The 16344-nt window shown below is 37.3% G+C and overlaps 1 protein-coding gene across 4 annotated transcripts in view; it reads right to left on the reverse strand.

Moving 5' to 3' along the window:
• ZDHHC20 (zinc finger DHHC-type palmitoyltransferase 20) overlaps nt 1-16344 on the reverse strand; it is a 70729-nt gene that overhangs the window by 36828 nt on the left and 17557 nt on the right. For all 4 annotated transcript variants that reach the window (XM_058547838.1, XM_058547836.1, XM_058547837.1 and 1 more), the window contains exons 2-3: nt 10337-10363; nt 6131-6234 (exon numbers count right to left, since the gene is read on the reverse strand). In XM_058547838.1, the coding sequence (XP_058403821.1) occupies nt 6131-6234; nt 10337-10363 (131 nt within the window). The remainder of the gene's footprint in view (nt 1-6130; nt 6235-10336; nt 10364-16344) is intronic.

A 16344-nucleotide genomic window follows, 5' to 3' on the forward strand; every position in this document is an offset into this window, starting at 1 on the left:
TAAATCCCATGATTACTAACTATCACACTCAGAAAAATAAAGTTTTATCCAGGATAGAAAAAAACAAAAACATTTCTTCTATGAAGGCAAAGCTTGTCTTCAAATTTCTTCAAGAAGCTAAATCAAGTACATTTTAACAAAACTACATACCTTTGACAGATTAGAAAATATATGCCCTCCATACTAATCATGGGAAAGAACATGAACTAAATATTTTTGCACCTTTGTTTTTTACAGAGAAAATTAAATTCCTCTACCAAAAAGGGCTTAATATATATTCTCTATTAGTAAAAATGTTGGTGTTTGAAAGTGTCAAGAGATTTTTAATTTTTGGAAGGATGTCCAAAGATTCACTCGCTTTGTGTAACAGGCTAAATCATAGGCACGGGGTCCTACGGTTTTCTGGCCACATGTCTAAATGAGGTCAACAAGTGATTCTTTCACTATGTTTTAGCTTTTAAAAAGCTAACCCATTGGGTACTTTCTCCAGAATTACTAAGGATTGTCAAGGCAAGCAGAGTCTCCTTTCTCATGGAGAGATTCGTTATGGAGTTGTTCCTGGTTTCCATTTCTTAAGTTTTTATTCCCATGGTGTGACCAGCCTCTAGTTCATTTGTTTAAATTGCATTTTCCCTCCAAAGGACTTGTGAAGTTGCTCTCTTTTCACGTCATCCCAGCATCTCAAGGACCCTCAGCTTTATGCCTCTATTTCACATAACTAGGAGCTTTAAGTCTCTGTCAGTCTTTATTTCACAGAATCTTTTTAAAACTAAAAATGGCTTGAGACTTGCTCTTGATCATGTTTATATTGTAAAAATACTGTTCCTTAGTTTTTATTTACATATAGGGTTTTGCTTGAAAAGGCCTAAGGAATCATGGCTGGAATTTTATCTTTTCATTAAGTATTTTGGTCTACCTGCTAACTCAAATACCAAAATTTCCCATACTCTTGATGCCTCATCGTCAATAACAGTATTAGCTTATCGATGTAGCCTATTCTGTTATAAACAAGCCAACAGTTTGGCGTAGTGGAAAAAGCTCTGGGTTGAGGAAACTGTGATCTCAAGAGCCTTATGGAATTTTCTAAGGCTGCATAATTATTGGCAGAGCTGAAATACAAGCCTTTTGAGCTGTACTCTAGTATGTTTCCCTCAATACTGCTAATGTAAAATAAATGTTCTTGCTTTTTACAGACTGTTACTCTAACCAGACCAAAACACCATGGTTTAGGAAGTAGAAGAATCTATTTAGATTACCTCACCTGGCTCCCACAATCAAATCTTGATAGCACAAGAAATCCCCAAATTACTTGTAAGAGAGAACTAACAAGGACAAACGAAGGGGACAGAAAGAAGTCAGACAAGATTCACACCATCTGAGAGCTGAGACTTTGGAGGTCACTGTCTAACCTCCCAGGCAGGCAGGAACCTGCAGGCAACATTTCTGAGATCCACCCCATCTTGAATACTTTCAGGTATAGAAACACTTTGCTACTTTGCAAGATGGCCCATGCTCTTTTAAGAGAACTGTAATTTGTTAGAAAGTTCTTCCCTGACATGACACATCTCTGAAACATTCATAGTAGAGAATAAAAATTATATGGTATGATGTTAAATACATATTTGGATAGAAGATGTTCTAATCAAATTTTACCTTTTCCTTGTAAAATCTGAGCAGATTTCCCTGGGCTGTCCTTTTCTAGCCTGTGGTAGTATCCCAGGCCTCAACATCATTACTTTTCCTTAAGAACTAAGGTTATAAATTATGAAAAGCTTAAACCAAATGAAAATCTAAAGAGAGACGAAAATTTTAGATGAGGAATAGAACAAAACAAAATTTAAAATGGATTAGATTTTTGAAATTATTACGAGAAGTCTACTTTTCATTAAAAACTACCAAACAGAATTCAAACTATGAAATGCCATTATCTTTAATTCAGTGTTCAGATGGTTCAATTTTATATATACTAAATATTTAAAGGGATCCAAAAGATGAAGAAAAATATAGCTCTTACTTTCAAAAGTATATTCCTACAGTCTAGTAGGAATGTTAGCCATGTAAATAAAGAATTACAAATTACAAATCAGCAGACTAAGTAGAACAGTAACAATACACTACAAAGTATGATGAGAGCTCCCTTGGGGTGAGGGTGGGGGGCTGTCAATGAAAGTGTCTTGGAAGAAGTGTTACCTAAGCTGAGTTTTGAGAGATAAACAGGAATCATCCAGGAAGACAAAGAGGGAAAGGGAAGCTTGGTAAAGGGATATGGAAAGACGTGAAAACAGTACGGGCAATGCATTACTCAGCACAGAGTTCCAGGAAGAAGCAGCAGAGATGAAGTTAGTAAGATCTTAGTTCAGGCAGGGTCTTGTGTACCATGCAAATGAGCATGACCTTTATCTTGTAGCTGACTGGCAACCTCTGCAGGATTACCAGAGAAGTGATGGGACCGTATTTTCTTTTTAGAGAGATGACACTTAGTGATGGAAGATGCCCACTAGCTCTTCACACGCCGCCTCCTCCTCCCCATTCATTCATTCATTCATTCATTCAAATATTTAGCAATCTGGCTATTATACACTAGGTCTGTTTCTAGGCAATGGGGATACAGCAATTGACAACAAGGACTCTTCCGCTAAAAAGCTTATATTTAGTGAAAGAGAGAACTATAAAGGTCTCACCTTAAATGCCATTTCCTCAGAGAAGATTTCTATCTAAAGCAGTTTTACCCTAATAGCTTTTACTCTATTATGCTCAACCACATCATCATGTTCTTTTTCTAAAGTTACCTGAATTTATCACAATTTATAATTACTGTATTTGTTTGTTTACTTATCATCTGTCTCTCCCTTTCAAATATAAGGACCGTGTCTGTCTCGTTCTTCTTTTTATTCCCAGAGCCTAGCACAGTCTGACAAAAAGTAGGTGCTCAGTAAGTGCTTGCTGACTGAAAGAATGAAAAAAAATACCCCTATTTATAACTGAACTTCCCTAAAAATGTATAGTTTTGCTTTTTAGACTCAATCAGTTTGCCAAGGTCTGGTCCCCAAGTGCTGCTCTAACCTCTGAGTTTACAGGGTCCTTTTAATCTAGTTACTTGGGCACCAGCTCATTGCTTTCTAATGACTTATAAAGAGCTATCTCAGTCAGCACACTGTGTGCTTATTTAGAAAGAGGGCCTTATACTGCTGTTCTCGGCTGTCATGGCAGCTTAGCTTAGCTGGCCCTTGATGAGTTAATCATTCGTTCATTCAGTAGTTATTAACACCCACCATGTGCTAGATAGTGGGGAAAAGGATACGGTGGAGGACACGATAGAAATGATCTCTACCCTCAAAAAACTGACAAGTTAACAAGGTGATGCACACAAGTAAACAGGCAATTACAAAGCTAGATGATAAGCTCTGTGACAGGGAAGGTACAACCTGCCATAGCAGGGCCACTGGATGCAGGCTTGGGCAGTCAGCTGAACTTATACGAACAGGCAAGCATGAAGGATGGAGCAGACAGAAAGGCTTAAGTACTGCACCAAATGCTAAATGGATGCAATGTACCAAAAAGATCACATTTAGATGGCACTTATTATGTGCTAGGCATTCTTCTAAGACCTTTACATATATTATTAACTATATACTATTACTATCAATAATATCAATCACATATATTATTAATCTAGTCAATGCTTACAATAATCCCATAAGGTATGTACTCCTATCATCTCATCCTCAGAGGAGAGACCTGAGGTGCAGACAGCCAGGGAGAGTCTCCAGCGTCACACAGCCAGGAAGCGGCTGAGGTGTGAGCTGAACCCAGGCAGTCTGGAGCCAGAGTCTGGGTTCTTAACCTCCACACTATACTGCTTCTCAAAAGTAGGACCAATTGTTTCTCTTATCCTGTTTTTTTTCCTATAATGAGAACTATTTACTTTTACATATGCTCTGTTTTCAACAGCCATCACTACTAGTAATTGATTACATAAAATTAGGTCCTTTTCAACTTAGAGATTAAGATACGGATGGCAGTTTGTAACATAACTTTAACATTTGACTAATTATTACCAAGTATCTGAATATATTTAAAGAAACACTAAGTTTGATTAATGGTTTATATTACCCCTTAAAACAAAAGTGCCCAAGAGAAAAAAATGAGCAAAAGACTGGCATTATCTACTAAGGCTGAATGTACACACCACATAAGATCCAGCAATTCTACTCCTAGCCATCTACCCACAGGAACTGTATATATACATGTATGTATGTATGTTTGCATGTATGTATATGCACTAGAATGTTCATAGCAGCCCTATTTGTAACAGCCTGAAATGGGAAGCTACCCCAATGCCCCTGCCTATCAACCGCAGACCAGGTAATAAATAGTTATCTACCACAACTGAATACTAAACAATAATGAGAATGAATGATCTACAACCATATGCAACAACACAGATGAATCTCACAAACAGATTGTTAATGAATGAGGCCAAACACACAAGCATACATACTGTATGACTCCACTTATGTAAGGTACAAAACCAGGCAAAACCAATCGATGCTACTAGAAGGCAGGAGACTTGTTTTGCATAAAGTGAGTGATCGGAAGGGGGCATGAGGAGGCTTACTGGATGCTGGTAATGTTCTGTTTCTTGAACTGAGTGGTGGCTACTCACGTGTGTTCAGTCTGTGAAAATTCAAGTGTACACTTATGTATACTTTTCTGCATATATATTCTTCTATAAAAAGTTAAATGGAAGTTGATATTATTCTTAAACATATGGTCAAGGCGTTGGCCCAGTGGCGCAAGTGGTTAAGTGTGCGCACTCCGCTGCAGCGGCCCGGGGTTTGACGGTTCAGATCCTGGGCATGCACCGACGCACCTCTTGGCAAGCCATGCTGTGGCAGTGTCCCAGGATAAAGTAGAGGAAGATGGGCATGGATGTTAGCCCAGGGCCAGCCTTCCTCAGCAGAAAAAAAAAAAAGAAGAGGATTGGCAGATGTTAGCTCAGGGCCAATCTTCCTCACCAAAAAAAAAAAAAAGGTCTATAATTTTTACTGAATTTTGATGAATTTAATGTGAAGGAAAATAATTATATCACCATCATCTAATGTTTGAGTGCTAACCATGTGGCAGGTACTATGTTAACAGCTTTATGTGGGGCCAGCCCCACGGCTTAGCGGTTGAGTGCGTCCGCTCCGCTACTGGCGGCCCGGGTTCGGATCCCGGGGCTCACCGACACACCGCTTCTCCAGCCATGCTGAGGCCGTGTCCCATATACAGCAACTAGAAGGATGTGCAGCTATGACATACAACTATCTACTGGGGCTTTGGGGAAAAAAATAAAATAAATAAATAAAATTATAAAAAAAAAGAAACAGCTTTATGTGAATGAATCTCACTTAGTCCTCACAAACACCTTACAGAGATAGGCACTATTGTTCGCTCCATTTTCTGACAACAAAAGCTGAGGCTCAGAGCCATGAAGTAATGCGTTAGGGCAGAAAATAAAACTCAGACAAGCCTAACTTTAGCGAACATACTCTTAGCCATCGAGCTATACTAAATTTCAGGTGAAGGAGGAATTCAGCCAGCTATGTCAAGGCAAGAGAGACGGACTAGTCTTACAACTTACTCCACGTAAATATTTACTCACATTATTTTCTAAGTGGAACTTCCAGTTAGAAGAAACACTAGCCATATTAAGGCGTACGTAACAAGCAATAGCCTAGACAATTTGTTTCCCATAATCAAAACACTTTTAGTTGCAGCATATTTGTTCAGGCCTGAGAAAACACAAATGTTAAGAGGTTTCTAACAATAAACTTTACTTTCCTAACTTAATTCTGTCCCTTAAGATTTTTTACTTCAATAATATAAAGTATGTCTTTAATTTAAGAAAATATAGCATGGCAGAAAAATATCAGTCCAGCTCAACTGGAGCACTACTATCAGTCTTCTACTGTGCTCTGCCAGTTTGTCGTATCTGAGAATAGGCTGATGACTCACAGTCACAAAGTAGAGTTACCAAGCAACTTCATGAATGGAAACAGAACAAATGCATTGTGTAATCAAGTTTTTACAAAGGTAAACACAGGGGAAATAATTCCATAATTAGTTACAGTGTTTGGTAATTTACCTCTTTGGAGGGGGAAGCGGGAGGTGTGAAAATTGTCATCCAATAGGACCATACAAACATAACAAAGAACAGATGGAAAGCCACAAGGTAAACAACGGCCTTTCCTGGTAAATAAAAACAAACAACATTTCATTGAATCCCAGTGAAAACAGGAAAAAGCATTACATTAAAACACAATATTTAGGGTTGGGAGGCTTAATTGAATAAAAACTTTAATTAAAACTTGCTGAAAACATGAACTATATAAACTCCTTTATCTGCATGATGTAAAATTACAGATACGAAGAAACACTCTATTTCTGCATTTAAGGGTTATCAGCCTAGTTTATAAGTAAAGACTGTAGTCTTGAGATGAGATTTGATTTTATTAAGTTACTGAAGATTTTTAAGTTGAAACATCTCCTTCACTCATTGTATTTCAACCTCTTCCTAAAAGTTAGATTTTAAATGACTTAAGACAGATTCCATCACTATGAACATTAAATCCAAGGAACTATAGACTGAAAGTAAATAAAGTAAGTTCCCACCACTGTGAGTAATGAGTACATTTGAAAAACAATTCATGGATTGTTCAGAAAACTTATGCTCAATTTCATCCTCCTTTTCAACACAAGGTAATGAAAACTTTTTAGCCACTTTGAATTTCTGCCATAACTGTTTCCCAAGAGGATTAGTGTAACATTCCAACATCTTTATCTCCAAATATTAACTGATATAACTTCAAGCTTTTTGTTGTGTTCTGTTGTTTTTCTATTTGGAAGAAGTGAGACTGGTTTCCATAAGCAAGAACTATGTACCAGGTGCTTCAACCCTTTTTCAGTTTGGAATGCAGACCCATAAACCCACTGAGGAAAACAAAGTCTAGACAAGCATGGAAGTCTGAAATTCTACTCTTAAGTTCAGATCAAATATTACTTCTTCCACAAAAGCCTTCTCCATTACTGTCAGAATTCATTACCTCTTTACACTATACTCCCCAAATAATTTGCTCAGACTGCAATGAAAGCACTTGTTTCATTAGAGTTAGCTGCTTAATACTGATGAGCTAATACATGCAGAACACCTTAGAACAGTGCCCGGCACATAATAAATCCTCAACAAATACTGGCTACTATTATTATTACTATCCAGGCATCTTAATTTCTTCTTCTCAAAATTTGGTTCTTTTTGTGCATTTCCTATTTCGGTGTTTCCCAAGTTTAAGGACTGATAAAAGTTTTCGCTGGTCTGCAGTGAAACAAGAAACATTAAGAAACATTAATAATATAAAAACACTTATAAGTGTTTTTAAAGTGTTTATAAAGCTATAAGTATAGCTTTATAAAGCTAACGTATTCAATTCGACGTACTGTCTTTCCTTTGGTTTGAGGTTATTTTTCCTTATATTTTTGATTTTAAAAAGTGTTCTTTTTAACTAAAATATCAATAAAAATTTGAGAACTCATTGGACCCCCAACATTTTCTTTTGCAATTATACTGGTCCACGCCTGGTCCAACAGAACAGAATGGCCAGTCACAGATGACCTACACAGGAAGTCCAGTTCAATGACTCCTCACATCGCACAGCTAATCAGAACAAAGTACTTCAAATTCTAGCTCCTAAAGTCTCTTTCGAAGTAAACTCCTTCCCATTTTCTCACTGCCAGTGCAACAGTTCATAAATTGTTGCTTATCTCATTTGGATTACTACAAAAGCCAACTGGCCTCCTTGCCTCCAGTCTCTCTCGCTTCTAAGCCGTCTCCATGGCCAGCGTAAAATGTGTGGCTCATAGTTTCCTCTCCCTCTTGGCTGTGAAACGCCTAGCAACTAACTCCACGTACCTGACTAATGAATGCATTCTAAAACTCTGGGACTTCTAGCAACCACAATCGACTACGACTACTCAAATCACCACTTCCACCTACTGAAAGCCTGCGAGAAGGCATATAATGTATACCTTATTTCTAACCCTCACAATAGCCCTGTTAAGATATTCTTTCAGTTTACAAATTTAAAAACTGAGGCTTAGAGAATTTAATATCTTGCCCAATGTCACTAGTTACTAAATGATAAAGCCAGAATTCAAATCCATATCTGCCTGATAAAAACCCAAGGTTCTTTTCACTGTCTTACCTAAAATTATATTTTCCTCCACTCCTTTAACCATCATCTTAGTGGTCACATCCCACTTCAGAGCCAACATCTGATGCCAAGATAAAATTCTAACCACAACTTCCTTCTCTTTTCAAATTTGCTTTCTTCTCACTTCTACTAAAATTGACTGTCATCCTCAAGGAAAATTCTAGTTTCTCAAAATCTACATCATCTCAGGCCCCTCCATGGTCTACCCAATGGATTCAGTATCACTCCTTCATTTGTCTTTGGAGAAGCATGCTGGAGCTCAGTCTCCTACTGTTACATCAACACTGAGGCCATTTATCAAGTCTGCAATGTTATCTTCACCTAGCACACTTCACTTATATTTTCGCCTGGCCCCCATATTCAGTCAAGTTTGTCAATCCTCATCTATATAGTATTAGATAGCTTTGAAATAAATGGTAACCTTGAAGTACTTTAAACTTCTTAATCATTTAGTTACCGACAACTAAGGCTAGAATATAAAACAATATACTCTTAAAATATTTTTTTAAACATTTAATATATTTTTAGAATATTTCTGCTCTCCATAAGAACAAAAACAAAATGGTTTTTCCTTTTTTCTTAATTTAATTTTTTTGCTTGAGGAAGACTCCCCCTGAGCTGACATCCGCTGCTACTCTTCCTCCATTTTATATGTGGGTCACTGCCACAGCATGGCTGATGAGCGGTATAGGTCCACACCTGGGAACCAAACCTGGGCTGCCGAAGCGGAGCACACCGAACTTAACCACTAGGCCACAGGGCCGGCCCTGGTTTTTGCTTTAAAAAATCTTAACCCTCAGTTAAAAAAAAAAATAGATAAAATAAATCTCTTAGCATAAAGCCTGGAATATAAGTACTCAACAGATGGTAATTATCAAATTATAATGTAAAGAATAATAGAAAATATTACTTTTAAAGAAGTCCAAATTAATGTGATTGCTAATAAGCAAACTTTTGGTCATATATATATGCTATAAACCACTGGTTAGAAGTAATATAGAGAGTAAAAGCTTAGTTACCTAAGCAAATTAAGTCAAAACTGAAAGAAAAAAAACGGAACCCATAAATCAAAAAATCTGATTCAAAAATCACCTGTAACTAAATTAAAAAAAACAAATAAATAAGCAAACAAAAAACTTCATCAAAAGGCTCTTTGAAAGACATAGGGAAACTAGCCCCAAGAAATAATGATACAAGTTAAAAGTTCTTTTATAAGAACTTCAGAAATTCTCTGCTTTCTGTATCTGTGCTTTCAACATATAGCAGACAGTTTTGATTTAAAGGAAGAAAAACAAGCCTACCAAGATGAGTGTATGTTTATTCTGTCACTGAGAAATTAGGACTCAAAGGCAACCTGAGATATACATACTTAATGCCTAATTATTTCCAATAATAAGAATAAATATTTATCATTAATTTCTAACCAACTGTTTTAGAAGTCCTCTGGATTTTCATATCTCAAATCAAATTTTATTTTTGAAATTTGATATCAATAGACTTAAAATTTTCTTTTATCTTGGTGAAACTTTGAGCAATAACTTTTCCTTCTAGGCATTGTCTCTTTGCCTAGTCATTTTAAAAACTTTAATTCTGTTTCAAAATGAACTAGTACTAAAATTTACAAATTTACAGTCTGGTTATTTAATTAAACGTCTGTAAATGGTAAAGTACTATTTTTAACAAATGCATAAACAGAACCATCAACAAAATTTAGACATGATGAAACAAAATCCTCTCCTCAAGCCTAGCTAGAATCAACATTAAAAATCTTTGAACTACTACTCTAAAGAGTTCTGAAGAACACATAAGGCAGAAATATGTACATAAACATATCAAAGAAGTCTGGGCACTAGGGCGTCTTATAAAATAACAACTACTTCAATTTATGTAAATAACGCAAATGAGAATATACTGAATGTAAAGGAATAAACCCAATGCTATATCTCCTTTTAATTATTTCAACTTTAAAAATATATACTTTCTTTCTGAAAACAAAAACACATGTAGTCATCACTAAATAAAATGTGGGTTACAATTAAGATACCATAAGTAGTTTACTTAAATTGAGACTAAAAGTGCCTTACCGTTTTCTCCATTTCCAGAAAGAGTAACTAGAATAGAAGAAAAAATAGTGAATAAATATACAATAAAAATTTTCTACATAAAGTTCATTTCAGGTTGGCTATTCATCTTAATATAATTTTCATAAAAATAAGATTTAGTTATAAAATGTAAACACTAATGCAAATTAAGAATTGCACACTCAAAAAACCCTGAAACACTAAAATGCTAAAATTCAATTTCTTCTTTAACACTGCAATCACATTTAAAATTTTTTTCAGACCTTTACTAATTTTAAGTGTGTCAATATGGTTATAGTTATGTTTTCTTTAGCTCGTTCCTTAACACTGCCTACAGAATGAGCAGGACTCTCCTCTATGACACTCATGCTTACTTAATTAGTCTGTGACGTACCTTACCAAACTTTCTATGAAAGCTATACTCAAGACAAATTGTATTTTCCTGAATGCATCAAGCAGTTTCACACGTGCTGTGTGCCTCCCCTAGTCATCCTTCAAGGCCCAGTTTAAACACCCCCTCCGGGGGCCAGCCTGGTGGCACAAGCGGTTAAGTGCGCGCACTCCGCTGCAGCAGCCTGGGGTTCGCCAGTTCGCATCCTGGGCGCACACCGACGCACCACTTGTCAGGCCATGCTGTGGCGGCGTCCCATATAAAGTGGAGGAAGATGGGCATGGATGTTAGCCCACAGCCAGTCTTCCTCAGCAAAAAGAGGAGGATTGGCAGATGTTTGCTCAGGGCCGATCTACTACCTCCTTGGTGGAGCCTTCCTGAGTCCCTCTTCAGGCAGGCAGACCACTCCATCTCTACCATTCCACCTCACTTTTTGCAATTATTTGTTGATACGTCTCTCACCCTACTGGACTGCACAAGTGTGGAATCATGTCTTAGTTTAGAACAATAACAACCCTAAATGTTATCATTAGCTCCAATTTACAAATTAGTAAACTAAGGCTTAAAATAATTAAACGACTTGCCTCAGGTCACCAAGTTAGTAAATGTAGCATAGATAGGATCTGAACTCAAATCCACTTGGACTTGTATTCTTTCCTGTAGTGTCTCTCACCTTATTCATGGTTTCAGTCCCAAAGCCTGGCATACAGCAGCAATGCTTAAGAAATGTTTATTAATTCAATATCCATTTTTGACTAAAATATCTCGATAAAAATAGGAGTACCTGGATACTTCTTAGTAAACTAAAAAAAAACATATATACATATCTACCTCAATCCCTAATCCAGCATAATTTAAGGATAAAACATTATAGAAGTATTCCTACTAAAGTCAGGAACAAAACAAGCAAGTTTATGATCATTACTTTTTTTTTTTAAACATTCTTTTAGAGAGGCATAGGGCTTCTTCTCAATCATCTTAGTCAGATAGGGCCTGAGGAGTTAGACCCTGGGCTGGTCCCCTCTGGCCTCACAAAACATTTCCCATTTATGGTAGTATACACTAAAAATATAACTTTCAATACGTGCCATGATGTGAAATAATGGGGAAGCATTGTACTAGCCACACAATTATTAAAGAGAAATAAATTAGTGATATAAAAACTGATATAAAAACTGAAAAGCAGGCCAATGTATTGCTATTTGCAGATTATGACTATACTCCTTCATAGTCAAAGAAAACCAAATGAAAAACTACTATAAACAAGAGGTGGTGGTGTACAAAAACTGACATACAGAAATCAGTACTTTCCAATAAAAATGCAATCACTATGTAGAAATTATAATTGAAGAAAAGTTTTATTTATAAAACCCCTTAAAAAGGTAAAATTCCTACGAATAAATGTAAGAATTAAGCAAGATCTACCCAAAAAGAAACAGTTTAATGTTTCTGAGGGATATTAATCAAATCTGAACAAGTGGAAGGGCTTATATTCTTATATAGAAAATCTTTAAAATGTCAATTCTCTTTAAAATGTCAATTCATCTTTAAAATGTCAATTCTCCCTAAGTTAATCTTATAAATTTAGTATCATCTCAACAAAAATACTTTTATTTTTTAACTAGACAGACTCCAAAGTTCATATGTGGAAAAATGAACTTGCATGAAGACAGAGGAAAATTTTGAAAGAGAATAATGAAGTAGGCCTAGTCATGCCAAATATTAAAGCACATTATTTTTAAAATATTATAAATGCCCCATTATTAAAATAGTTGTACCGGCTCATGAATAAACAGATCAATGGAACAGAACAGAAAGCCCCAAAATGGACTCAAATGCATATAGGAATTCAGTATATGATAAATACGGGATTTCAAATCAGTGTGGATAGAGCCAATAAATAGCGTTGGGACAAATGGGTAGCCATGTGGAAAAAATATACCACTGAGATTCACAACAGAGACCAGGATAAACTTCAAATGTATCAAAGATTGAAAAGCAAAAGAACAAAAACAAAACCATCTATGTACTAAATGAAACCAGGGACAAATTTAAATATATATAATTTTGGAGCAGAGTAGGTCTTTCAGAGTATGACACAAAACCTAGAAACCATAAGAAAAGACTGATACATATGATTATACAAAAAATAAAAATAGGTGCGGGTTGTTTATTATGGAGGCGCACCTAGTTCCCCCAGCACGTGGCGGTGTAGACCGCAGCGTCGTCTCCTGGGACGCGTAGTTTAGGAGACTAGGGGGGTTAGATACAAGGTCTTAGACTGCTTTGCGCGCTAGCTTCTTTACCCCAGCAACTGCTGGGAAATGTAGTTTTAGTCCTTTGCAGAGTATGTGGCTAGTTCTGAGCAGTCTCTGTTTTCTGTATAGAAGCCGTCCCAGGATGAGTGGGGCAACACCCCGCAGGCTATGGAAGCTGCCAAGAATCTGAACAAGTCCCTCTTGGATCTGCATGCTCTGGGTTCTGCCCACTCAGACTCCCATCTTTGTGACTTCCTGGAGAACTACTTCCTAGAGGAGGAAGTGAAACTCATCAAGAAGATGGGCGACCACCTGACCAACATTCACAGGCTCGCTGGCCCCCAGGCTGGGCTGGGCGAGTATCTCTTCGAAAGGCTCCCCCTCCAACATGACTAGGAGCCTCCGCAGTCCAGCAGCCTTTGAGCAGCCCTTCTGGCAGCCCCCTGGTGTCAGAGCTTCTGCCTGAGCCTCTCCCTGCAGCCACCAGGTAGCTTTTTAACCACCCTGAAGCCCTCTCCCAAGCCGTGGACCAAATAGAAACAATAAAGCTTCTTGCAGCAAAATAAATAAATAAAAATAAAAAATAAAAATAAATGCTTGAGAAAAAACACTATAAGAAGTGAAGAATAACAATAAAGTAGGAAAACATATTCACAATTCTTACTATAGACTAAGAACAAATTTCTCTAATATTTAAAGAGTACCTACAAACCAATAAGAGACTTAAAAAAAAACAAAACAAAAGCCAGGGGCCAGCCCTGTGGCATAGCGGTTAAGTGCTCACACTCCACTGCTGGCGGCCCGGGTTCGGATCCTGGGCACGCACCAATGCACCGCTTGTCAGGCCATGCTGTGGCAGCATCCCATATAAAGCAGAGGAAGATGGGCACAGATGTTAGCTCAGGGCCAATCTTCCTCACTAAAAAAATAAATAAAAAGATGGTCAACCTCATTCATAAGAGAAATTCAAAGTAAAACTACACAAAGGTACCATTTTTAATAATCATATTGGTAAAGATCAAAAGTTGATAACATACTGTGTTATCACACTTCTCAGAGTACAGAATTCTGATTTAAAATTGCTAGTTTCTGATGGTTGCCTCTTCTAATTTCCCACCAAGATATTCATGCAATTACAGGAAACAACAAAATGTTCTATATGGAAAACAAAACTAGACAAACCAAAAATGGCCAGAATCACTTCTTCACAGAGGGCTTTCCTGGCCACAAGAGTGGGTTAAACAAATCTCCTTAGTATACATCCCCACAGCACCTCACATGTTCCTTTTCATAACACTCCTGACACTTGTAATTACTGGTTTATAACACGTAGTTCCTTCTAGATTTCTTCCTTGGAGGGAGGGGACATGACTGATTCACTGGCACCTAGAATAGTATGGTGCAGAACAAGCTCTGCATATTTGTTAACTGCCCCTCTACCACAGAGAGAGAGGCACTGTTAGGAAGAGCAAGCACGGGGCTATCTGCAGAACCTCTGCCTCACAAAGGGCTAGACCACTGCTGAGGATCCCAATGTAATTTTTTAAAAAATTCCTTTGATGACAAAGCCAGGATTATAAAAAATATTAAGCACACTAAGTGGTTACATATGACTTTTAAAGGTGTAACGAATGTCCTATGTCAATCCTATCAGTGATCATGTATAATCTTATTTACAGATAGTATTAATCTAAATTTAAGGTTCTCTGTGAACATGAGGTCTGGCCATAGGCTATTCTCTACCTAATTGCCCATTTTCCTTGCCTGTCTCCCACTAACTGAGATTGAAAATGCCAGATACTCACTTTACCAGTGTCCCTTCCATAGTCTGTGGCCATGCGATACATTTCTTGCTAATGGGTACATCTCTGGTAAGGGGAAAGTTATTGGGAAAAAAATTTTTTTCCTCCTTGACGAGTGAGAAGCATGTGAAGAGAAAGTCATATTATTGCCTTTATCCTATTTTTGCTTTGGATGCTTGTAATGTGAGGATGTGCTGTCTGAATCTACAACGGCCAACTTGCAGCATTGAGGGGGCCAAAATTTGCTGGATATAGGATTCTGGGTTGACAGTTCTTTTCATCTAGCACTTTAAGAATGTTGTGCCACTTCCTTCTGGCCTTCATGGCTTCTGATGAAAAATTTGCTGTTATTCTAATTTTTCCCCTGTATTAAGGTGCACTCCCTCACTGCTTTCAAGATTTTGTCTTTGTCTTTAGTTTTCAGAGGTTTGGTTACAACGTATCTTGGCATGGATTTCTTTGGGGTATCCTGTTTAGAGTTCACTCAGCTTCTAAAACCCATACGTTTATGTCTTTTGTCAAATTTGAGAAATTTTAAGCTATTATTCCTTTGAATATTTTTTCAGCCACCTCCTCTTCCCTCCTTCTGGGACTCTAATGACACAAACATTAGATCTTTTTTTACAGTCTCACAAGTCCCTGATGATCTATTCATTTTTATTTTTCAGTCTATCTACTCTCTCTTGTTCACAGTGGGTAATTTCTATTGTTCTATCTTCAAGTTCATTGATTCTTTCTTCCTCCCTCTCTGTTCTGCTGTTGAATAGACTTCTGAGATTTTTATTTTGGCTACTGTATTTTTCAGCTCTAAAATGTCCATTTGGTTCTTCTTTACATCTTCAATTTCTTTGTTGAGACTGTTTTTTTCAGGTTACAAATGCTCACTGAATCATTTTTAAGATGGCTGTTTTAAAAAATCCTTGTCAGATAATTCCAACATCTGTGTCATCTTGGTTTTGGAATCTACAGCCATGTGCTGCATAACAACGTTTTGGTCAACAACAAACTGCACATATGATGGTGGTCCCATAAGATTAGCACCTTACTGCCTAGGTGTGTAGTAGGTTATACCATCTAGGTTTGTGTAAGTACACGCTATGATGTTTGCACAGTGACAAAATGGTCTGAGGATGGATTTCTCAGAATGTATCCCCGTCATTAGGCGACACATGACTGTATTATTTTTTTCTCATTTAAATTGAGATTTTCCTGGTTCTTGGTATTATGGGTGATTTTCAATTGTATCTTAGACATTTTAGTATCATGTTGAGACTCTGAATCTTATTTAAATTTGTTTTAGCAAGCCTCCTCTGACCCCATGTCACTGGGGGATGGGGGCCACAGCCTTGTTGCTATAAGGTGGGAGTATAAGTGCAGACTCTCCACTAGGCTTCTGCTGATACATCCTGGCTGAGAGGGGTAGGGGTGCCTCCGTAGTGCTCCCCACAAAGCCTCCACTGATAACATGGGGAGAGGGAATGGGGAGAGGCACATCATTATTGCCCAGTGGGAATAAAAGTCTAGGCTACTGACTAGGCCTTCACCTTCTCTGATACCACC

The sequence above is a fragment of the Diceros bicornis genome, chromosome 9 (assembly GCF_020826845.1).
Source record: "Diceros bicornis minor isolate mBicDic1 chromosome 9, mDicBic1.mat.cur, whole genome shotgun sequence".
Classification (NCBI taxonomy): Eukaryota; Metazoa; Chordata; class Mammalia; order Perissodactyla; family Rhinocerotidae; genus Diceros; species Diceros bicornis.